Genomic DNA, 26471 nt, shown 5'->3' with positions numbered 1-26471 from the left:
CTGGATGTGGATAGGGAGCTGTGGTTTCGGTGTATTACGCATGACAGCTAGAAAATGGATATGAGCGGCATTGGCCTATATCCGTCTGTTCTTGGCACTACCTCTCTGACGGAGAAAGCGACAATAAAATATACGAATGTTATTTGATTATATTATTATGCTTGACCGCCATTTCCTGCGTCAGCGAGGTAGCACCAAGAAACAGACGAAGAAAAGACCCATCCATTCATATGCATACATATAAATACACGCTCATACACGTACATATACATACTTTTACACATACACATGCACACATATACATACATATTCATACACATACATAGCCATGTACATATATACACATACACATATTCATACTTGCTTGCCTTTATCTATTCGCGGCGCCACCCCGCCTCACAAGAAACAGCATCGCCACCCCTTGCGTCAGCGAGGTAGCGCCAGGAAAACAGACAAAGAAGGCCACATTCGTTCACACTCATTCTCTAGCTGTCATGTGTAATGAACCGAAACCACAGCTCCCTATCCACATCCAAGCCACACAGACTTTTCCATGGTTTACCCCAGACATTTCACATGCCCTGGTTCAGTCCATTGACAGCACGTCGACCCCGGTATGCCACATCGTTCCAATTCACTCTTCCTTGCACACCTCTCACCCTCCTTTATGTTCAGGCCACGATCGCTTAAGATATTTTTCATTCCATCCTTCCACTTCCAATTAGGTCTCCCGCTTCTCCTTGTTCCCTCCCCCTCTAACACATATATCCTCTTTGTCAATCTTTCCTCACTCATTCTCTCCATATGTCCAAACCATTTCAACACGCCCCCTTCTGCTCTCTCTACAACTTTTTATTACCACACATCTCTCTTACCCTTCCTGACAGCTTACCAGGAAGCCTGTATGGAGAGAGAGAGAGAGAGAGAGAGAGAGAGAGAGAGAGAGAGAGAGAGAGAGAGAGAGAGAGAGAGAGCAGATATACAATGCTCTTGAGTATTCCGGGTAAGCTGTATGGAAGAATGGTGAGTGCGGGTTTGGTAATACGCACAGAGCATCTGTATTAGGAGGAGCAATGTCGTTTCCAGAGTGGTAGAAGGTTTGTGGACCAGACGCTTGCTTTGAAAAACTTTTGTGATAAATACTTACAGAATGAGAGGATTTCGTATGACATTTATGGACCTGGAGAAAACATACGATAACATCTGTGGACCTGGAGAAAACATACGATAACATTGACAGATGCCTTGTGGAAGGTGCTATGAATATATGATGTTGAGAGGAAAGGTCCTCGATATAATGAGGCGTTTTCACCAGCAGAAAAAGGCATTTGTGTGTGCATAGGAAGAGAGGAGGATGTGTGGTTCCAGGCGAAGACATGTATGCGATAAGGGTGTATAATGTCACCATGGTTGTTTAATCTGTTCGTAGCTGGGGTAGGGTTGGTGGGGGAGGGGGAATGGGAAGGTCCCAGAGGAAAGGGGAGAGGGTAGAGGAGGGATGGTCTACAGGATGCTGGAGATGTGAGGGGTCTGTTTGGAGATAACACAACTATGTTGGTAGAGTTGAGTAAGAAACTGAAAAATCTGGTGTCCGAGCCTGGGAGAGTATTTGACAGGAGCAAGTTGAGAGCTAATGTCAATAAAAGTAAGGTTGTGAGGTTTAGCAGGAGCGAGGGACAGGTCGGTTTGAGGATGAGTTCGAGAAGGTGAAGGAGATGAGTACTTTAGGTACATACATGACAGCGGATGGAAGCATAAGTGAAGGGACAAAGGTCCAGTGTGCATAGAGAAGTATCTGGAAGAAGTCAGTGTCTCCGAGAGCAAATAAGGATATGTTTGACGGTATGGTGGACCAGACAGTGTTGTGTGGGTTCCAAGCTTGAGCCTTGAATGGAAAAGAATTGATGAGGATGAACTGGTTAGAAGGAAAATGCCTGAGGACAGTACGTGGTGTGAGGAAGGCTGATCATGTAATCGTCACCCCTACATACCTATTGCCTTCCTCGTGGGTCTGAAGTCCTCCACCTCTGAGGCTATCTGCTTCTAAATTTCTCCACCCATTATACCTTTGCCTTTGTGTATCGTATATTTTTCCAAAAGATTCATCCGACTATGTACAGCTCTTGCACATGTTGAGCCTCGTGAAGGTAAGCACTGGTCTCTTCACATTCAACTTATGAAATCCTTGATGCAGGGGACCTTAACGGTTGGTTACACTGTGCCTGGGATGATCCAGATGGAGTCGAGGTCTCTCCTTCTTCCCTCAACACCCAGTCGGAGGTGCCGACTGTGATGACCACTTTTCCAACACATTTCACCTATGTCTTATTCCTGAGCCATCCCCACTGTATATGCATTACTTCTAACCCCCACTCAAGGACCCCCAGCAGCAGTATAATTTCTGCTGCTTCCTGCTGGCATGTCCACCCGCTGTCCCCCTTCTAGAGACGCTGACTTTGACGTTATAAGAGAACTCATGAGTCATCCCTTAATGGCTCTGACTTTCTATGGTGCGTGTGCTGGTTGGCAGGCCAGCCAGCACGAAGGTGGTCGTGTAGCATGAGAACACCAGGACCAGCAACTTGATGTATGAGACTCCTGAGCCAGGACCCTACCGCACTCACGAGAACCAATGGCAGCTGTAGATATAGTCATGTTTTGATGAAGATTGTGGGCAACATGTCGTGGATTACAATGGTGTCATCACCACTTGGAGACGACCAAGTGCTCCAGATGGAGGATGATCCTGAGCGATATATGCTCCAGCAGCATTCCAGGACTATGACATGAGATGACCCGACACATAACAGGAAAATCATGAAATCCAATCGTGATAAAAGGAAGTCATTGATCATGGAAGTCCTCTTGATATTAGAATTTTCCCCTGCCTACAAGAGGAAGGGTAACTCATGCATTACTCTCAGCCTTTACAGCAAGCCAGCAGCTCCTTCTTAAAGATGGATAGTGTGGGCAGCAAGTTCCTCCTAGCCATTACTCTGGGCTTGTTACTCATTCGTAAGCCTCACACATCGTAACACCCAGCCCCCCGCTTCGCTCATCATGACCCAGCCTCCGGTTCACTCATCTAGACCTAGCGTCCGCTTCACTCATCATGACCCACCCCCCGCTTCACTCATCATGACCCAGCCTCCGCTTCACTCATCAAGACCCAGCTTCCGCTTCACTCATCATGACCCAGCTTCCGCTTCACTCATCATGACCCAGCTACCGCTTCACTCATCAAGACCCAGCTTCCGCTTCACTCAACATCAACCAACAAACGCGTTTAGGGCACCACCAGCCATGGCACACGATCAAAGGCCACCGTCTTTTCATGAGGAGTTTGGTGCAGGGCTGGCGAGATGTTGCACTGCACATTTATCTGTTCATTGCTCCAAACTTGTGAGGTAAGATGAACTTAGGAGGAGAGTGGGAGCTCCAGCCTCCCTCAGGACATCAAAGCTGGCACGAGAGGTAGCGCCACACGACCAGGAGGCTCCTCAACCTTGATGTTTCATTAATCTTGCTCGTCCTCCAGCCTCCTCCCAGGCAGTGTTGTACCCCTGTGTCACACGCTCCTCACCTCCCCAGCATTGTCCCCCTGTGTCCCATGCTCCACACCTCTCCAGCAGTGTTCCATGCTCCGCCTCTCCAGCAGTATCCCCCTGTGTCCCTCACTCCTCCTCCCCAGCAGTTTCCCCCAGTGTCCCATGCTCCACCTCTCCAGCAGTGTCCCTCTGTGTCCCTCACTCCTCCCCAGCAGTATCCCCCAGTGTCCCATGCTCCACCTCTCCAGCAGTGTCCCTCTGTGTCCCTCACTCCTCCCCAGCAGTTTCCCCCAGTGTCCCATGCTCCACCTCTCCAGCAGTGTCCCTCTGTGTCCCTCACTCCTCCCCAGCAGTTTCCCCCAGTGTCCCATGCTCCACCTCTCCAGCAGTGTCCCTCTGTGTCCCTCACTCCTCCCCAGCAGTATCCCCCAGTGTCCCATGCTCCACCTCTCCAGCAGTGTCCCTCTGTGTCCCTCACTCCTCCCCAGCAGTATCCCCCAGTGTCCCATGCTCCACCTCTCCAGCAGTGTCCCTCTGTGTCCCTCACTCCTCCCCAGCAGTATCCCCCAGTGTCCCATGCTCCACCTCTCCAGCAGTGTCCCTCTGTGTCCCACGCTCTTCACCTCCCCAGTAGTGTCCTCCTGTGTCCCTTGCTTGTCATTACGATTCGTGGGTCTGCTCGTTACTTCCATTCGTGTGTCTGTTCGTTACTTCCATTCGTGTGTCTGTTCGTTACTTCCATTCGTGTGTCTGCTCGTTACTTCCATTCGTGACTGCTCGTTACTTCCATTCGTGTGTCTGTTCGTTACTTCCATTCGTGTGTCTGTTCGTTACTTCCATTCGTGTGTCTGCTCGTTACTTCCATTCGTGTGTCTGTTCGTTACTTCCATTCGTGTGTCTGTTCGTTACTTCCATTCGTGTGTCTGTTCGTTACTTCCATTCGTGTGTCTGTTCGTTACTTCCATTCGTGTGTCTGTTCATTACTTCCATTCGTGTGTCTGCTCGTTACTTCCATTCGTGTGTCTGTTCGTTACTTCCATTCGTGTGTCTGTTCGTTACTTCCATTCGTGTGTCTGTTCATTACTTCCATTCGTGTGTCTGTTCGTTACTTCCATTCGTGTGTCTGTTCGTTACTTCCATTCGTGTGTCTGCTTGTTACTTCCATTCGTGTGTCTGTTCGTTACTTCCATTCGTGTGTCTGTTCGTTACTTCCATTCGTGTGTCTGTTCATTACTTCCATTCGTGTGTCTGCTCGTTACTTCCATTCGTGTGTCTGTTCGTTACTTCCATTCGTGTGTCTGCTCGTTACTTCCATTCGTGTGTCTGTTCGTTACTTCCATTCGTGTGTCTGTTCATTACTTCCATTCGTGCGTCTGTTCGTTACTTAAATTCGTGTGTCTGTTCGTTACTTCCATTCCTGTGTCTGGTCGTTACGACCATTCCTGTGTCTGGTCGTTACGACCATTCGTGTGTCTGCTCGTTACGACCATTCGTGTGTCTGGTCGTTACGGCCATTCGTGTGTCTGGTCGTTACGACCATTCGTGTGTTTGTTCGTTACGACCCTTCGGGTGTCTGGTCGTTACGGCCATTCGTGTGTCTGGTCGTTACGACCATCCGTGTGTCTGGTCGTTACGACCCTTCGTGTGTCTGGTCGTTACGACCATTCGTGTGTCTGGTCGTTACTTCCATTCGTGTGTCTGGTCGTAACGACCATTCCTGTGTCTGCTCGTTACGACCATTCGTGTGTCTGGTCGTTACGACCATTCGTGTGTCTGTTCGTTACGACCATTCGTGTGTCTGTTCATTACTTCCATTCGTGTGTCTGTTCGTTACTTCCATTCGTGTGTCTGTTCGTTACTTCCATTCGTGTGTCTGTTCATTACTTCCATTCGTGTGTCTGTTCGTTACTTCCATTCGTGTGTCTGTTCGTTACTTCCATTCGTGTGTCTGCTTGTTACTTCCATTCGTGTGTCTGTTCGTTACTTCCATTCGTGTGTCTGTTCGTTACTTCCATTCGTGTGTCTGTTCATTACTTCCATTCGTGTGTCTGCTCGTTACTTCCATTCGTGTGTCTGTTCGTTACTTCCATTCGTGTGTCTGCTCGTTACTTCCATTCGTGTGTCTGTTCGTTACTTCCATTCGTGTGTCTGTTCATTACTTCCATTCGTGCGTCTGTTCGTTACTTAAATTCGTGTGTCTGTTCGTTACTTCCATTCCTGTGTCTGGTCGTTACGACCATTCCTGTGTCTGGTCGTTACGACCATTCGTGTGTCTGCTCGTTACGACCATTCGTGTGTCTGGTCGTTACGGCCATTCGTGTGTCTGGTCGTTACGACCATTCGTGTGTTTGTTCGTTACGACCCTTCGGGTGTCTGGTCGTTACGGCCATTCGTGTGTCTGGTCGTTACGACCATCCGTGTGTCTGGTCGTTACGACCCTTCGTGTGTCTGGTCGTTACGACCATTCGTGTGTCTGGTCGTTACTTCCATTCGTGTGTCTGGTCGTAACGACCATTCCTGTGTCTGCTCGTTACGACCATTCGTGTGTCTGGTCGTTACGACCATTCGTGTGTCTGGTCGTTACGACCATTCGTGTGTCTGGTCGTTACGACCATTCGTGTGTCTGGTCGTTACGACCATTCGTATGTCTGGTCGTTACGACCATTCGTGTGTCTGGTCGTTACGACCATTCGTGTGTCTGCTCGTTACGACCAATCGTGTGTCTGGTCGTTATGACCATTCGTGTGTCTGGTCGTTACGACCATTCGTGTGTCTGGTCGTTACGACCATTTGTGTGTCTGGCCGTTACGACCATTCATGTGTCTGGTCGTTACGACCATTTGTGTGTCTGGTTGTTACGACCATTCGTGTGTCTGTTCGTTATGACCATTCGTGTGTCTGGTCGTTACGACCAATCGTGTGTCTGGTCGTTAGGACCATTCGTGTGTCTGGTCGTTACGACCATTCGTGTGCCTGGTCGTTACGACCCTTCGTGTGTCTGGTCGTTACGACCATTCGTGTGTCTGGTCGTTACGACCATTCGTGTGTCTGGCCGTTACGACCATTCGTGTGTCTGGTCGTTATGACCATTCGTGTGTCTGGTCGTTACGACCAATCGTGTGTCTGGTCGTTAGGACCATTCGTGTGTCTGGTCGTTACGGCCATTCGTGTGTCTGGTCGGTACGACCCTTCGTGTGTCTGGTCGGTACGACCCTTCGTGTGTCTGATCGTTACGACCATTCGTGTGTCTGGTCGTTACGACCATTCTTGTGTCTGGTCGTAACAACCATTCGTGTGTCTGGTCGTTACGACCCTTCGTGTGTCTGGTCGTTAGGACCATTCGTGTGTCTGGTCGTTACGACCATTCGTGTGTCTGGTCGTTACGACCCTTCGTGTGTCTGGTCGTTACGACCATTCGAGTGTTTGTTCGTTACGACCCTTCGTATGTTTGGTCGTTACGACCACTCGTGTGTCTGGTCGTTACGACCATTCGTGTGTCTGGTCGTTACGGCCATTCGTGTGTCTGGTCGGTACGACCCTTCGTGTGTCTGATCGTTACGACCATTCGTGTGTCTGGTCGTTACGACCATTCGTGTGTCTGGTCTTTACGACCATTCGTATGTCTGGTCGTTACGACCATTCGTGTCTCTGGTCGTTACGACCATTCGTGTGTCTGGTCGTAAAAGATGATATTATTTCCTCACTCGGTGTTTCCAGAGTCGTTGATCTTTCCCATGTCGTGTTCCAGCAGCCAGACGACCAGTTTTTCCTTGGCCGGTGCGCTGCCCTCCGCTCCACGCATCGCCATCTACCCCTCCCTCCCTCCCTCCCTCAAAACTCTTTTATCACTGCACACTAATTGCTACGCTGTTCTTACTGCTCATTTCACTGCCGGCTCCTCCCTCCCACGGACACGCTGAAAAATATAGTTTAATTTCCCCCACCTCCATTGGTCGAGCTATCGAACGTGTGTGTGTGTGTGTGTCATTTCCTCTTGTGCAGTATTGGGAGGGAGGTGTACACTCGAGGGCTGGAGTATGAGTGTACACGTGTGTACTGCCGTCATCAGTACCTGGTGTGACCCACTCCTGGTCTCGCCCACTTGACTTTGGGTCATGCTCGTCTTCGCCGCTGCTCAGGTAGCAGAAGGAGGGTGGCTGGTGAGGTCTGGCTGGCCACACCTTCCTTGGTCTACCTCCAGGTTTACCTCCAGGTTTACCTCCAAGTTATTCTGCCCATTAGTGAGATGGCGAAGAAGAATCCAGCGTCGGTGTTTTCGGGACGTATTTCTGTCAAATGTGGAAATTTAGTACCATAATGCTCGGGAGTCGAGCGACTGCTGACGGCATTGTGGTTCTCATGATCATTGTCTCCACAATCGCTGGGTTGAGCAGGACAACGGCACACGCAGGGAAGCCACGCCACACCACTGCTTCCAGGGTCATAGTGACTGGAAAGAAGGATTGTGGACCGCCTGACCAAGTGGGCCACTGGAAAGAAGGATTGTGAACCGCTTGACCAAGTGGGCCACTGGAAAGAAGGATTGTGAACCGCTTGACCAAGTGGGCCACTGGAAAGAAGGATTGTGAACCGCTTGACCAAGTGGGCCACTGGAAAGAAGGATTGTGAACCGCCTGACCAAGTGGGCCACTGGAAAGAAGGATTGTGAACCGCCTGACCAAGTGGGCCACTGGAAAGAAGGATTGTGAACCGCTTGACCAAGTGGGCCACCGACGGATATGTTAATGATCGTGGTCGTGAAGACAGATTTCTGTCTGATTACAATATCCCATCCTGTGTGGCGCCATCATCCCCACGGGTTGATCCTCAGGTGAATCCAGAACAATGACTCGTTCCTACTTCCATGGTGAAGAACCTGTCTTGCTGGAGCGAGTGTGGGAAAACACTGGATTCCTCTCACCTTGCCCAGCTGAGAGAGGCTGATCAGGTGCGCGGGTGCGTTACCCAGACACCGGTGCTGACCAGGTGCAATGCCCAACAGATGGTAGGCTTCACCAACAGATGGTAGGCTTCACCAGCAGATGCTAGGTCTCACCAACGGATGGTTGGCTTCACCAACAGACGCTAGGTCTCACCAACAGATGCTGGGTCTCACCAACGGATGGTTGGCTTCACTAATAGATGCTAGGTCTCACCAACAGACGCTAGGTCTCACCAACAGATGCTGGGTCTCTCCAACAGATGGTTGGCTTCACCAACAGATGCTAGGCTTCACCAATAGATGCTAGGTCTCATCAACAGATGGTTGGGCTTCACCAACAGATGCTGGGTCTCACCAACTGATGCTGGACCTCACCAACAGATGTTGAGCCTCACCAACAGATACTGGGTCTCACCAACAGATGCTGGGCTTCACCAACGGATGCTGGGCTTCACCAACGGATGCTGGGCTTCACCAACGGATGCTGGGCTTCACCAACAGATGCTGGGTCTCACCAACAGATCCTGGGCTTCACCTGAGGTAGACCTTTACTGAGGGTCTGAGGTATCTTATCCCAGCCATATCTTGTTCAAGAGACGTTAGTCTAGTTAGCAGGAGAGAGCGTGGTCGCTGACAAACTTGTGGGTAGCAGTGATGTGGACGAGCGACCACACAGAAGAGTCCTAGTCTTCTGACATGTTCCAGAAATGAAATAAACAGAGCCACCAGGGCACCAGGATCTCGCACTCGGCCGAGCCAGAGGGAAAATATTGGAAAGTGAAATCAAGACTCGCGAGCGATAATTGAAAATATATGAAAATCATCACATTCACCAGCAACAAAAAACTGTGTAACAAATTGGAAATAACCTTAGAGAACTCTTAAACTTTACCATGATAACATCCTACACACCTACGATGCAAAAAGAATTGAATCCTTTTCTGAATGATTTTGGACAAATGACACCTTGCAATGATGAAATGTAAAGTTAACACAAGAGGAACATCCTAACGGTGTAGAACTCTACCTACAGCAGTCATGTGTGGTCTTCTACCCCACACCACAGCTCGGGATGCGTCCGAACTTCTCAGTCGAGTCGTTGGTCGACCAAACTGTTAAAAGCCGCAGCCCGCAGGTCCACGTAACCTGGCTGGTGTGGTCCACCTTGTCAATACTTATCCAGGACCTTCTTACATTTCTCCACTGTACATCCCACAGTGGTCCTCCTGATGGCTGCAGGTCCACGTAACCTGGCTGGTGTGGTCCACCTTGTCAATACTTATCCAGGATCTTCTTACATTTCCCCACTGTACATCCCACAGTGGTCCTGATGGCTGCAGGTCAAGTGTGCAGTCATCTTGGGCCTCCGTGGTTCATGGTGGCATGTTGTCTGTGTACCGCACTCTGCCTGGCCAGCCTGCTCAGTGGGCCGACTATCCCGCCCGACACCTGACAGATATTTCCCTCCCTTATGTATCACCTGTTATTGGTGAGAGAGAGAGAGAGAGAGAGAGAGAGAGAGAGAGAGAGAGAGAGAGAGAGAGAGAGAGAGCGCATTTTTGGACCGGGTGTGTTTTGTTACTTGTGAGAAAGAGAGGCTTGGGCCGGATTTTATTTCGGTTCAATTATTCTCGTTTTCCTTTTTTTTTTTATTTTCCTGAGATCAAATATCATTGCTGTAGCTGGGTGAGCTTTTTTATTTGCAGTGGAGGCATTTTTTTCGGTAATGTGTTTGGCATTCTCTCCATGAGTGGTTCTTTCCTGAGCACAATGAGCAAATATTATTATCGGATTGTGTGTCACATTGCACGGTGTGGCGCGGAGGGGAAACAGGCAAGGGTAAACACCACCACACTGGCCGTAATGGATGGGAAGGTCTTAAATGACAACTCTGGCCCGGATGACAGGCCATGCAGACACACACACACCCCAGCCTGACGCTGCTATCATCCCCCGGGCAAAATGAACCGACAGGTTGTCCAGTTGGTTTAAACACTGAGGGTACACTGACCACCGCACCCGCCTGCTGCAGTACATACATAGAGCGGGACTGCTGCCACAGATGGACACTGCTGTCAGTAGCTAAGATCGCTAGACTGTTCGCTCTAGGGCACAGACAGGAGAGTGGTATGACGCTTTTTACACTGCGAAAACCCTAGAAGGTATGGTTGCCACTTTTAAGTTGTTCCCCGTCGGATCTGCAGCCATGCGAGAACCTTTAGACTATCATCACTACAATTAGAAAATGCCAGATGGTCGATGAGGAAGACGTTGTAAACATCCAGAGGTCATAACTGTGTGATGGCTAGCAACCATTAGGAATGGTCTGGTCACGACACTGTCCAGATATTTTTCAAGGTTTTCACAAGTACGTACAGAGAGCATCAGACCAGCAGGCTGTGGAGGATGAAGTGCCTACCACTCGCGGCCTCCAGCAGCCAAGCTAAACAAAGGCACACCACGACAGCTTGGTCTCAGGCCGAACTGCGGGAGTGGAAGACCTCATAAAACATGATAATGTATGAGTGAGGTAAGGTAAGGTGCCAGACCTAGCTGTGGTGGTAGAAGACCTCCCAAACCATCGTAAGGTATACGTAAGGTAAGGTACGGTCCCAGACCCAGCTGTGGGGGTAGAATACCTCCCAAACCATCATAAGGTATACGTAAGGTAAGGGAGGGTCCCAGACCCAGCTGTGGGGGGCTAGAAGACCTTCGGTATACCAAGGTATAAGTAAGACTCGGTATTCAGGCAATCCCTTTTGAGTGACAGACCATTAAAAGAACGTCTTTAAGAACCACGGTTAGATATATGTTGTCAAGGGCTTGAGCAGCGGCTGCCATCATGTATCTTGACCCACGGTTCTCGCCTCGCAGACAACCCTCTGGGTCCGTCGATCATGGTATTCGCATATAAGCATTGCTCTCCTGTGTACCAGCTGGATGCTTCCACTGGGCCCCCCCAGCTCTGGATTTGCTGCTCAGGTGAACACCTGTTCTGCGCAACGCCCTGTTGATGTGGACATCCTGGGCTTCACAACCTGTGTTGTTGGTGAGGGTCAGCCACCACTACAGCGGGACTGGCTGGAAGCTGTCGCAGCTGTGGCTACAGCTGTGAGGTGTTGCTGGGTCCTCTGTTGAACACCTGTCACCCCATCCCTGAGGACGACGATACGACCCTTGAGCACAACGGTTTGACCGTTGTGCACGACGGAACGTCCCTTGAGCACGACAGTACGACCCTTGAGCACGACGATATGACCGTTGTGCACGACGGAACGACCCTTGAGCGCGACAGTACGACCCTTGAGCACGACAGTTCGACCCTTATGCACGACGGTACGACCCTTGAGCACGACGATATGACCGTTGTGCACGACGGAAAGACCCTTGAGCACGAGAGTACGACCCCCCTTTAGTACGACGGACCGACCCTTGAGCACGAGAGTACGACCCTTGAGCACGACAGTACGACCCTCATGTACGACGGTACGACCACTGGGTACGATGGCTTGGCAATTCTTAAGACTTTTAACCAACTTATTCTTAACAAAATTTTCATTCATGTTTTAAATAAGATTCTCTGTCCTCTTCACATAAACCATATGTACTCTGTGGTCACATAAACCATATGTACTCTGTGGTCACATAAACCATATGTACTCTGTGGTCACATAAACCATATGTTCTCTGTGGTCACATAAACCATATATACTCTGTGATCACATAAACCATATGTACTCTGGTCACATAAACCATATGTACTCTGTGGTCACATAAACCATATGTACTCTGTGGTCACATAAACCATATGTACTCTTTGGTCACATAAACCATATGTACTCTGCGGTCACATCAACCATATGTACTGTGTGGTCGCATGAACCACATGTACTCTGTGGTCACATAAATCATATGTACTCTGTGGTCACATAAACCATATGTACTCTGTGGTCACATAAACCATATGTACTCTGTGGTCACATAAGCCATATGTACTCTGTGGTCACATAGACCATATGTACTTTGTGGTCACATAAACCATATGTACTCTGTGGTCACATAAGCCATATGTACTCTGTGGTCACATAAGCCATATGTACTCTGTGGTCACATAGACCATATGTACTCTGTGGTCACATAAACCATATGTACTCTGTGGTCACATAAACCATATGTACTCTGTGGTCACATAAGCCATATGTTCTCTGTGGTCACATAAACCATATGTACTCTGTGGTCACATAAACCATATGTACTCTGTGGTCACATAAGCCATATGTACTCTATGTGTTTTTATCCAAACTCTTATGTTCTTCACTCTTTCCTGGGTAAACACAACCCAACCAGCTGTCGGTTGAGTTTAGGAATGTTGTCTTGAGTTCAAATAATTTTCTTTTTATTCTTTAATATTATTCCCTCCAGCTACGGACGGAAGTCCCCGTCGAGGCTAGACTTCAGTAGGAAGATAAAGAAAGTGAGCTGTACAAACAGAAGATATAGGAGAAGGATAATCTAAGTCATTTAAGGTGATGGAACACCTGCCTTTAGCTTTTAGGAAGACTGTGAGAAGGTTAGGAGCTCTAGAGTTAAGTGGTGTAAGGAAGGAAACAACAATCACAGTGGCTTGGGTCTCTGTTGTTAACGGCCACTCAGTAACCATGTAAGGCAGAGATTTACTCTAGTTGATGGTGGAGCACGTCAACAGCCCGCTCTCGAAAGTAGGAGGCGAAGTAATAGCTGTATAAGAAGGAAAGAGAACCAACAATGCATCTAGGGAAAAAGAGGATCAAGTTTTGAAGTCAGATTGGGAGAGTTGATCAGTGGGGATTGCTTATGTATTGAGTGTATGAAGTAAGTACGTGTAGGTGGAACCTCTCCAGATGTGGAAGCAGTACTCCATACAAGGACGGATCAGGCCTTTCGTATAACTGTTGCCATTGTCGAGAGAAAAAAGAAATCTGCATTTGAGTCGGACCCCTGACGTGTAGGAGGCAGACTTGGTGATGTGTGTGTGACGCGGAGATTGCAAGACAGATTAGCTGCTGTGGTGTTACTAAACTTGTTACTTGTGCTGAGTCGTGCAGCCAGTCATGGTTGAAGCTATAAGGAGAAATGGGATGAAGTTAGGTGTTGTAAGTCGATTACGTCTGCTGACATATCCTAAGTTGAGGTTATAGAGGCTGTAGTCACGGGGAGAAACTTGGATCAAGCAACATAGTTTTGTATGCAGCGGACTTTAGAAAATGGAGTAATGTCTTGTTACTAACTTGTCAATATTTTTGCAGGTTATAGAATCATGTTTCTATATAACTTCAGTGAGTTTTGCTTGTTCTATAACTATGTCTTGCCTTTAAAAAAATATTTTTATTTTTTGATCACCCTTTGATATTTTTGCATGTTATAAAAGATTATTGTTTCACTGAAAACCTGAAGACTTTCGTCAACTTTCTCATAATGACCGTAGCTTAGACATTTTTTTTTCATGTAAACTTTTAACAGTTTACCTTAGTTTATAAATATTTAAAAAAAAATAATTTTGGGTCCGGACATAAAATTTTATTTTAGATTTTTTTCCCCAAATAAACTTGAGAATTTAAGGTATGCTCGGACGCTTCTCTTGCCATAGTCAGTTTTTTTGTGTGTGTGTAGGTTTTCAGTGGAGTTTGTGTTGTCATAAAATGTTACCATAAAGAGTGGGGAATGTAAGTGGAAGTCTAATATTACCATAACAAGTGTGGACTTTTACAGACTGCGGCATCCCAACATAGTGCAGCTGCTGGATACTTACGAGGACATTGAACGCGTTTACCTCGTCATCGAGTTGTAAGTACCCCCCACTCACACACCAAAAGAAAACGGGATGTGGCAATCTAACGTCGCCTCGAATCACCGATCGGATAGCATTTGTTTGGAGACACATCTTCACAGGAAGTGTGTTTGAGAATTCATAAAAAAAAAAACTCCCATCGATCATTTATCATGAGATAAATTACCTTTTTTGTTATCAGACATTAACAGATGTAACTATTATGTTCTCTTGAAAGTGATTCAAGGTTTCGCGTGACTTTTGCCACGTCTCCGCCACTCTAACACCCGGACACACTCTCTAAACCCCTACAGAGGCTGCAACATGTGGCACCACCGCATCGCGTTCTGGATTCCTGGGTCTTGTGGTTATTTGTTTTGTTTCAAGGTTTTTTAGCGGGAGCTACATGGACAGTAGGATGGAACGGATCAATGAATATCCCAGTCAGAGGGAGGGGACGCCTTGATATGAGGCATTTGTTGTCCTTACTTGTCACTAAAGTAGTTTTTTAAGACGCTGACCCTTCCATGTTACTGTCCTAACCGATCTCACTGAATCAGAAATTACAGCCCAAACTGTTCATTCGTCTTGTTCTCACCTTGGTTTATTCTTCTGTATTCCAGGCTAACGCATCCCAACATAGTTCAGCTCTTAGAAACGTTTGAAGATAAACACAAAGTCTATTTGGTAATGGAATTGTAAGTAATGACGCTGCACACGAGAGCTTGTTAGTGCATCGTGACGCAGAGTTTTATCTACCAATTGGTCCTTTTGGCAGCCCTGACTTATATATATACATATATATATCTTCAGTTGTGTTGGCAGCCCTGACTTATCTTTTGCTGCTCTACTATGACGTCATACAAAACCGTCAGCTAAGGCCCGCCCTCCCACACTTTTATAAGGCTTAAGGTTCGGCCACCCTACAGTAAGGGCCAGCTCGCCCGCCCACACCACGGCCGCCCACCCGCCCCCACACACCGCTCCGACATCGCACCGCCCGAACGGCCGCCCGCTCGCCTGCCGCGCCCGGGCTCCGTTCGCTGTTTTAGTACCTCTGTGCATCCGCTCTCATCCGCTGCCTGTCATGTGCTCGCCCAGTTTGTGGTTATGATTTCATTACAGCATGATACTCTCACTGCTCCAGCCACTATATCATTCTGCATGTGAAAACTTTTTCAACTCTTAAATGCTTACAAAGATTCTCTCGTTCAATTATGCAGATAAGGAAGGAAGCCACATGTCATGTTAATTCAGTTTATTACCCTTAATAACACCAAAAACGTCCAAGCAACAGTTAAAATGTACAGATATGTTGCAGGTTAAATGGGATGATCATTGTAATCAACTGAGAAAATTTAAACACCATGAATTATACAATCATACGAGTTATAGTTAGAATGGACATTATAGTTAGAATGGACACGATGATTTGAAAACAAATGCTGACATTTGAACATTGTGGCTTCATGCAGTTATGTATACTCGTCCATCAGAATCCATTGGCAAGACATGATGATTAATGATTAGCTTATTGACCATCAGATGTTGAGATAATACCACTTGTGGTGCTTCTTGCATGTTTCTCTCTATGATTATCCAGCTTAAGTAAGCGAAGGCTTTGTCTACCTCACTTGGGGAGGTGCGTCGTGTGCAGTGACCCAGACGGTGAGTGCTATCTTGCTGCTCGTGTTTATCTTCTTGGTAATGTTGGCCATCAGTATAGAAGTGGCCATATGGCCAGCAGTGTAGGAGTGACCATGTGGCCAGCAGTGTAGGAGTGGCCATGTGGCCAAACGTTTACCACATTCTCACTTTCATCACCAAGTTTCATGGCCAAGTTTCATGAGGCTTGTATGTCCTGTCTCCTGTATATTGATCGACCTCTCCTGCTATTCCCTCCTGCACACTTCAGCCAGGACGGTTCAGGAGGGGTCATGAGGGGGAGATGTGCAGTACTTCTCTCCTCACAGCTCAAGCTGACCCGTGTGTGACGTTCCCCCCATGTGTACAGACGCCCACAACGGGGGTCCCAGCTGCAGCTGTGGAGGTAGACATCCCTTCCTCCGTAAGTTATAACTGCCGCAGTGGAGGCAGACTTTCCCTCCTCCGTTAAGACACTCATCTTCCTCCTCTACGTCTTGATCGGTCATAATCTGTCGTCATGAGGAGGCAGCGCCTCACCTTACGCAGACACACTCTTCATCTGACCCTCACACAGCCTTTATTTCCACTACGAATCCCTATAACAAATCTTGAGATAAAACACATCACGAAGTGCATGAGTTCATCGCTCTTCTCTGACCGATAGATCTCTCTCGTCCTTTACCAAGCATATTGCTAACGTCCTTACAATCTGCCTCTCCTCCTCTGTCTCATTTTGACAAGTTGCGTCAGCAGGTGACGCACAGCACGGCTCTCTCTTATCAAGTCATTCTGCGGTGAACGATTGTGACACCCTTCAGGTATACTCTTGACTCGCCTCGCCTCATGACCTGCTGTGTATTGTCCTGTGGAAGTGTCCAGAGAGCACCGCTTTCCTCAGAAGCAAGTCAAACACAGAGCAGATGATATCGTTCCTGGTGTAGCTCGAGAGTGTGCCTTTGGGTTCGCCTGTGTTGTCTGTTTCATGAGCTACACGACCGAGGTCTGGCGTCCACTTGGTGACTTATACACTGCACTGGTTCACCCGTGGCCCCTCATCGTCTTCTATGGCTATACAATCTTCAGATAGCTGTAGATATCCTAGTTTCAACTTCCTGAAACAAATGCCATCTCATAGTGTGCTGTTCTATCACTAGTAAGGTTTTCATGTGAGGGTATGTAGTGGGAACATTGTGGGGTGCAGGAGTCACATGTGAGGGAACCTTCCCTCACCTGACCATCCCGTCTCCCGTCGTGATATACATATCCAAGCTATTATCCAGTCGGCTCGCCTCTCTAATGAGCCACTTGACTTCTAACCACTCGCCTGTCGTCCTCATCTCCCGGACTCTGGAAACAGATTTTCAGTCGTCTTCCTCAGTCGATGTGTGCCTCCATTTGTTGATGTATCGACCAGCTACTGATGCTACCCCTCGAGGCTGGGGGAGGGGGGGGGGGGTTAGCCTGGTGCTGCAGTCAGCCATCTCTTAATCATCTTTTTTGTTTTCCACCAGAGTCTTGCACGCACCTGTGTCTGAAGCTCATTACTGCACTCCTTCCAGTCACTTGATTAACGACCGTCCTTAGTCTAGGAGTGGTCATGTGGCCAACAATAATGATTATATATATATATATATATATATATATATATATATATATAAATGTATAGAGTGTTACCGGGCTGCTCCTGCTAGAGGTTACACCGCGAGTGAAAAGTCACCTGTGACGAAGCCGTGTCACTGGAGATTCAGGATCATCAAACAACTCCTCACTTCATAGAGGTCTCCGTTTCCCTGCTTTTGGAAGTAGCGCAACTTTGGACTGCAGGAGCAATTAGAATAGTCAGGGTAACACCAGGACTATTTCATAGAAATTTTCCTGGAATATTTATAGAGATAAATATAACTATTTTATTCACAATTTTCGAGTACTATTATCTGTGAAAGTTCCCTGCAACCCAAGGCTGCGCTTCTTCCAACAGCAGGGAAAGGTAAACTCCTTTGGAGTGAAAAGTTCTTTGACGAGACCGTACTCCCAGTAACACAGCATCGCAAAAGATGACTTTTCGAAAACTCGAGGTGTAATTTCGAGCAGTCGAAGTGGGAGTGGACTTAGCAGCGAATGGAACCATGGAAATGGAATTGTCTTAGGTTGGAGGAGGGGGCGAAGGTTCTGGGAGCGATGAAGAATGTGTAGAGAGAACGTTATCTCGTTATGTATGAAGGAATAGTAGTTCCAACTCTGTTATATGGTTGCAAGGCATCGGCTATAGGTAGGGTTGTGGGGAGGAGGGTGGATGTGTTGGAAATGAGATGTTTGAGGACAATATGTGGTGTGAGGTGGTTTGATCGAGTAAGTAATGAAAGGGTAAGAGAGATGTGTGGAAATAAAAAGAGTGTGGTTAAGAGAGCAGAGGAGGGTGTTTTGAAATGGTTTGGTCACATGGAGAGAATGAGTGAGGAAAGATTGACAAAGAGGATATATATGTCTAAGGTGGAGGGAACGAGAAGTGGGAGACCGAATTGGAGGTGGAAAGATGGAGTGAAAAAGATTTTGAGCGATTTGGGCCTGAACATGCAGGAGGGTGAAAGGTGTGCAAGGAATAGATTTAATTGGAATGATGTGGTATACCGGGGTCGACTTGCTGTCGATGGATTGAACCTGGGCACGTGAAGCGTCTGGAGTAAACTATGGAAAGTTTTGTGGGGCCTGGACGTGGAAAGGGAGCTGTGGTTTCGGTGCATTATACATGACAGCTAGAGACTGAGTGTGAACGAATGGGGCCTTTGTTGTCTTTTCCTAGCGCTACCTCGCGCACATGTGGGTCATGGAGTTTTTCATTTCATGTGTGTCAGGGTGGCGACGGGAATGAATGAAGAGAGCAAGTATGAATTATGTACATTTGTGTATATATATATATATATATATATATATATATATATATATATATATATATATATATATATATATATATATATTGGAATGTATAGGTATGTATATGTGCGTGTGTGTACGTGTATGTATATACATATGTATGTGGGTGGGTTGGGCCATTTTTTCGTCTGTTTCCTTGCGCTACCTCGCTAACGCGGGAGACAGCGACAAAGAATAATATAATATGTAATGGCTCGGACAAATTATACTGCCATCAAAGTGTTCTCAAATGGAAGGAAATACATAGAGTATATGACCTAGAGCAACCTTTAATTTTGACTGGAACTGTGGCTCTGAGGCTGCTGGATCCTCGTTGGAACTCCAGGCAAGTCCTGGACCTACCTCTGTTTATCTGTATCACGAATGTCTGTTATGGAAGGAGTCAGTATCATACCGTCTGGAGCTTCTCGATGACAAGATCAGACGAGAAACAGAAACATCTTGTAAGTGGTCCAGTCCAATAAAGACCACTTAAAGGATGTTATAAAAACAGTTTAAGAAGCTCATTTGTTAAGTAGAAGTAAGTGATCTTACGTAGGAGATTTTTCCCGTCTTTCCTCTGTTTGTGTAGCGATGCGCTATACAGTCTCGGGTGTACAAACAGAACAGTTAAATTAACATTGAGCGGATGAATAGCTCACCTCTAGGCCAGGCCACGCTATGCTAACACAGACAGACAATATTAGATAAAACACTTACGTGTCCAACGTTTGAAGCACACTTTGCTATCAGTGATCTCGTGTTGTATTATTTCTGAGCATATTGTTACAGCAACACACTCATTAGAGAAAAAAAGAATTTAGTGTGTGCTCTTTCTGGGTCGTTGGAATGGTGTACCTGAGAGAGGGCCAGGGAAACACGTTAAACAACAGTGATTTATTGGTTAAGGTTCATAGTGTGAACTACTGAAGGTGCAGGAGTGGGAGAGGAGAGGTCACTTGTGGCAGGTTGAGAAATAAGAGATGGTCGTGTTACTGGAGCCTGGTTGCTGGTGATGGTGGACGTCAGAGATGAGACACCACAATGACACCTGCCAGGAAGATGACACGTCAGGAGTCACCGTGGGACTTATACTGATGGTGGTAGAGACGCCCTAAGAGCCAAGACTTGAGGTGCCGGAGTGGTACACTTGTTGTCCAGAGCCAGCCAGCCAACTGGCAGACTGCGGCGATACCCGGGTATATAAGAGGCAGGAAGGTCGGGTCGTGGAAGTTAAATGTCGCGAGCTCTGATCTCTCTCAGGCCACCGAACTCATTTCTCTGGGGATGATTAGGTCAGGTGAGGTCACCCGCTGTGACCTGCCACTAAATCAGGGCCTCGTCAGTCAGGTGACACTGTGGAGCACCAGTGGGTCGCTACAGGAATCTCCATAATGTTAAAGTATGGTACATAGAAGCATGTTTCTGACTGGCCATGTTATGGTGGTGGTGATCTAGTGTGTCATCTTCCTGGAGAAGTGGACCGTGACTCAAATTGTCCCTCAGGACAGTCTTATCACCCACACCGCCCTCTTATGGGCAATCCGTCACTCAAGCCACCGTCACTCAGGACAATTCTTCACTCAAGCCACTGTTACTCAGGACAATCCCTCACACAGGCTAGTGTCACTCAGGACAGTCCATCACACAGGCTAGTGTTACTCAGGACAGTCCCTCACATAGGCTAGTGTCACTCAGGACAGTCCCTCACACAGGCTAGTGTCACTCAGGACAATCCACCACACAGGCTAGTGTCACTCAGGACAGTCCATCACACAGGCTAGTGTCACTCAGGACAATCCACCACACAGGCTAGTGTCACTCAGGACAGTCCATCACACAGGCTAGTGTCACTCAGGACAATCCACCACACAGGCTAGTGTCACTCAGGACAGTCCATCACACAGGCTAGTGTCACTCAGGACAGTCCATCACACAGGCTAGTGTCACTCAGGACAATCCACCACACAGGCTAGTGTTACTCAGGACAGTCCATCACACAGGCTAGTGTCACTCAGGACAGTCCATCACACAGGCTAGTGTCACTCAGGACAATCCACCACACAGGCTAGTGTCACTCAGGACAGTCCATCACACAGGCTAGTGTCACTCAGGACAGTCCATATACTAGGCCAGCGTCACTCAGAAGAGTCTAGCGTAATTCAGGACATTTCATCACATGATCCGGTGTCACTCAGGACAATCCATCACTCGATCCAGTGTCACTCAGGGCAGTTCATCACACAGGCCATCGTCACTCAGAAAATCCCTTCACGCAAGCCATCGTCACTCAAGGCAGCGTCACTAAGGACAATAATACTTCACCCATGCCAGCCTCACTCAGGACAAAGCGTCACACAGGTGACGTCACTCGGGACAAATCTTCATCGAGGCCAGCGACACTCACAACACCCCACCATGTGTCACTCAGGACAATTCGTTACCTGAACAAGTGTCACTCAGAATATGCGTCAACTAAGTTAGCGTAAAGGCACTCCGTCACTCAAACGTCACTCTGGACAGTCCTTAATCCCTGCCAGCGTCACTCACGACAATCCGTCAGTCATGACAATTCTTCCCTCAGGAAATTCCGTCACCCGGGACGACGTCACTCACAACCATTCGTCGCCCAGGGCAGCGTCACTCAACACGTCCCACAGGCTAGCGTCACTCAACACGTCCCACAGGCTAGCGTCACTCAACACGTCCCACAGGCCAGCGTCACTCAAAACGTCCCACAGGCCAGCGTCACTCAACACGTCCCACAGGCTAGCGTCACTCATAACACGTCCCACAGACCAGCGTCACTCAACACGTCCCACAGGCCAGCGTCACTCATAACAACACGTCCCACAGACCAGCGTCACTCATAACAACACGTCCCACAGGCTAGCGTCACTCACAACAACACGTCCCACAGGCTAGCGTCACTCAACACGTCCCACAGGCCAGCGTCACTCATAACAACACGTCCCACAGGCTAGCGTCACTCATAACACGTCCCACAGGCTAGCGTCACTCAACACGTCCCACAGGCTAGCGTCACTCATAACAACACGTCCCACAGGCTAGCGTCACTCAACACGTCCCACAGGCCAGCGTCACTCATAACACGTCCCACAGGCTAGCGTCACTCATAACAATACGTCCCACAGACCAGCGTCACTCATAACAACACGTCCCACAGGCTAGCGTCACTCACAACAACACGTCCCACAGGCCAGCGTCACTCACAACAACACGTCCCACAGGCCAGCGTCACTCATAACAACACGTCCCACAGACCAGCGTCACTCAACACGTCCCACAGGCTAGCGTCACTCATAACACGTCCCACAGGCTAGCGTCACTCATAACAACACGTCCCACAGGCCAGCGTCACTCAACACGTCCCACAGGCCAGCGTCACTCATAACACGTCCCACAGGCTAGCGTCACTCATAACAACACGTCCCACAGGCTAGCGTCACTCATAACAACACGTCCCACAGGCTAGCGTCACTCAACACATCCCACAGGCCAGCGTCACTCATAACACGTCCCACAGGCCAGCGTCACTCATAACAACACGTCCCACAGACCAGCGTCACTCATAACAACACGTCCCACAGGCCAGCGTCACTCATAACAACACGTCCCACAGGCCAGCGTCACTCATAACAAGACGTCCCACAGGCCAGCGTCACTCAGGACACTCCGTAACGCAGGCCAGCAACACACAGGACAGTCCTCATCCAGGACAGCATTACCGAGGCCAGTCTGTGTGTCACCAGGACACAACATGGAGGATGGACCAATTAATGCCATGACACCAGACATCTCTCGTGTGATCTGATATTATGATCAAAATTATTATCCACAACATAATTTATAATCCGAGCCAGTCATGTGCCACCATCTCCCAGCCGGGGACGAACTCTGTGCTGCCCCCAATTTCGCCTAGCCTCACCGAAACACAAGATATGATTATAGGAATATAAGGAAGACATGTAGTGTCATGATAATAATGATAATGATAATAATGATAATAATAATGATGATAATAATAATAATAATGATAATGATAATTATAGTAATAACAATAATGATGATAATAATAATTCACTCGTCCATTCTGGTATATGTCCAGCAGTTTCATTCTGCATTATCCTGGGTAATGGATTGCACTGAGTGACGCTGACCCGGGTAATGACTGTGTCAGTGGCACTGTCCGGGTTGACGTGGCGACCCTTCGGCCACTACTATGATTTTCAGGCTCCAGTAACGGAAAAAAGGACCACGTCAAGGCCGGGTCTTGGTTGAACTAGAAGATATGGAGGGAGAAAGAAGAGATAAGAAAATGGGTTTGAGAATATGTACGAAAAGGAAAGCCTGTATTAAAAAAAGTCTCGGTTGTAGGTACTGAGGAAGACGTGAGGGGATGGAGAGTTCCAGCGCTTGGAAGTGTAGGGAAAGAAATAGTTATCAAAACGACTCATACTTGAGTTGCCAACGACCGCATAGTGATCATGTGACGCAGCAGCTTGCTGAGTATTGCCTGGACAACCCATTGGTGGAGGCGGACAAGCAGCCAGGTTGTGGGAGCAAAAACCAAAGTGATATTTATAGAAGAGGAAAGTTAACGAACATTATGGCGTAGGGTAAGTGTGTCAAGTTATGAGGGTATCTTGGGAGAGCTTTTAGGCTGGACCTGCTTAAACTCATCTGTCTCGTAAGGATGTATAGCTAGAACCACCCCATATGAGAGAGCAGTACTCCACACAAGGAAGGATCAAGCCTGTGTGTAAACGAAACAGCTGTTCAGAAGACAGGAAGTTTCATCCAGACAAGACTCCCAGTTTTTTGAGGAAGACTTATGTTTCCTTAATGTAATGTTTTCAAGTTAGGTTAAATGATATAGCAATACCACATATGTTCATTGTCAAGTGGTGGAGTTACTGGTACATTAAAAGAGACAGGAAAGTTGTGAGGAATTTCTGATTGAGATCTCGGCAGAAACTGGGTCGTGGAGGCATTAAACTTAACCAGATTTCATCTACTCTCTTGAGATATCCTGTCCAAGTCTGAGATTTTAGAGGAACTGTCAAGACGAGATGCAGGTCGAGTGAGGGAGGAAGGAACAGATTTGACTGATGTGGAGGAATGCAATGTTTTGTCGTCAGCATGTGAGTATTTTTGGTTATTTATCAAAGAAAAGAAATGGTTGATGAAAAGAAAATGTAGAAGACAGGACAGAACTTTGAGGGCTGATCCATCAACAACCAGGGAGATAGATCGGCCGGAAAGGAAGCTAGATATGAGGGAACACAGTGAGGGAGGGAAGTTGAAAAGAGGTATCCTTGGAGGTGAGACCCCGATGCTAAACCATATCAAAAACGTTTGTTATATTGAAAATAAGTACACAGGATTCCCCAAAATCTTTCAGAGATGATAACCAAGCATCAGTAAGATGGGAAAGGATCCTGCCCAACGGCAGTCGTACTGATTGACAAAGAGAAGACTATGAGAGTCAAGTCATGAGTGTATGGGATTTGATGAGGGATTTTCGAAGACAAGTCCAAGCTGTAGGACGATAGTTAGAGGAGTTAGAGCGATCACCCTTGGGGACGGGATGTACCAACGTATGCTTCCAAGAAGGGCAAGTCCTGGTTTTTAAACAGGAACGGAACGGACAAGCAAGCACAGGTGCAAGTTAGTAAGCACACACTTTTAGAAAATACGGTTAAGAGCCATCAGGTACATGAGCCTTGCTTGTGTCCAGAGAGAGGGAAGCGATTTTCGCACAGTACGACATGAGAGTACAGATATGGGCATACGATAAGTAAGAGGAACATCGGGGGGGAGGAGGAATATTAGAGTCATCGAAGGTGGAGTTAGAGGAGAAACGGGAACCAAAGAGAGTTGCTTTGTCTATGGGAGAGACAGCTATGGTACCGTCAGAACGGAAAAGTTAAGGACAGGTAGAGCGACAAGTTGTTAGAGATGTCCCTTAGCTAAAGACCAGAAAGACCTATCAGTAGATGACGAGGAGAGGTTATCGCACTTCCTTTGATTAAAGGAACGCTTTGCAGTGATTATGGGCAGTGATAAAAGATGAATGAGAGTCATAGGAAGGAGAGTTTTTCCATCCCCGATAGGCTTGAGCCCTTGCTTGAGTGGCCTCAGAGCTGGAATAGTTGAACCTACAGTAGTCGTCTTGTAGGGAGAGGGGATAAATGCCTCAGTTCCAGCAACAGTAAGTCTACTGTGCGTTTGGAGGAGACAGAATCATCACCACAATAAACTACGTAAGGAAAGTAGAAAAAAAAAAGAATTTTCACAAGTTATTCCAGTCAGCTTTGTTGAGGGTCAATATTTACAATTAGAAGAGGCTGCTGGAGGGAAGATACCGTTGAAATGAATAACGTTACGAGAGCGAGATCATATGAAAAAGAAAATGGGGGCGAAGGATAGATGAAAAACACATCAAGAATGTTGAGAGAGTGATCACCTCGGTCAGGAATATGGTAGGGTGGGAGATAATTTGCTGCAGATCATCAAGAATGGAGAAGGTGAAGGCCTCAGTCCCTCAACCACCCGTATGGGAGGAGTTCAACCTTTCCCTGTGACGACCGTTGAATCTCCTAGTTAGAGGATCTCATGTTACTGGCGAGAGGATGATGTCCCGGCCTCATGGCAGGAGTTTAGATAGTCGAAGAAAATTATGAAAGTTGTAGAATCATGAGAGCAGTAGGCGGAACAAGAAAACAGTGGTAGATGGGAGACAACCTGGAGCCATATATCAAAGTTTGGGGATTCATAGTCCTCAAAGCGTGCCACAAGTGTGTTGATCATGGAATAAGCACACATACACACCACCTTTGACCCGGAATGGTGAGTGGGAATCATATCTGGCCGTGAGGAAAGGGCTTGTGAGGACATCATTAGATAGTTGGGTCTCGGAGGTAAGAAATTAGGGAAGGTAATAATACGACAGATGGTGCAACAGGAGAGAGAGAGAGAGAGAGAGAGAGAGAGAGAGAGAGAGAGAGAGAGAGAGAGAGAGAGAGAGGTCTCTAGAAAGACCTCGAATGTTGATATAGTGAGTAGATGATGATGCAGGAACTGATAGAAAGGGAAAGGTTGTGAGCGAGGCTGGTGCTACTACTGTTTGAACACTCCTTCTCATGGGCAGTGGAGTCATGCTGTAAACTGGAGCTTCCTACCACGTTACCGAGGACTGAGAGCCGTTAGTTCGTTGGACACTCCCATGATTACATTAATAAAGATTATAGAGACAAAACAAGACAAGACAACTTATGTGAAGAAAAGAGGTTAAGATCTGAGTGGGCGTATGATGCGAGTAGGCAGAAGATGGCAGAACCAGCCCCACACTTCGGTATAATGGACAGGAAAGTAAGACCAGCAACCGTGACGTAGTGTTGTGATATATGTGTTGCGGGCACCACTGTGACGCTCCTCAGTCAGGGCGGTAGAATCACCCCGGGCGGCTGTTGTCAACAACCTATTACCTAATGGATCGCTCTTAGTACAGGGAGACGGGATTTACACCTTGAGTTAGGTATGGTGGAGGGGCCACTACACCACCACCTGAGACCTCACACTGGCTAGCAGCAGC

The 26471-nt window shown here is 47.6% G+C and overlaps 1 protein-coding gene across 2 annotated transcripts in view; it reads left to right on the top strand.

Annotated features, from left to right (window-relative positions):
• The window catches only part of CaMKI (Calcium/calmodulin-dependent protein kinase I), a 317987-nt gene that overhangs the window by 10314 nt on the left and 281202 nt on the right, over positions 1-26471 (top strand). For both annotated transcript variants that reach the window (XM_071664256.1, XM_071664252.1), the window contains exon 2: positions 14920-14994. In XM_071664256.1, the coding sequence (XP_071520357.1) occupies positions 14987-14994 (8 nt within the window). In that variant the 5' untranslated portion in view covers positions 14920-14986. The remainder of the gene's footprint in view (positions 1-14919; positions 14995-26471) is intronic.

Source organism: Panulirus ornatus, chromosome 8, assembly GCF_036320965.1.
Source record: "Panulirus ornatus isolate Po-2019 chromosome 8, ASM3632096v1, whole genome shotgun sequence".
Lineage (NCBI taxonomy): Eukaryota > Metazoa > Arthropoda > Malacostraca > Decapoda > Palinuridae > Panulirus > Panulirus ornatus.
The sequence above is the reverse complement of the archived record's forward strand: the minus strand, read 5'-3'. Positions and strand labels throughout refer to the sequence as shown.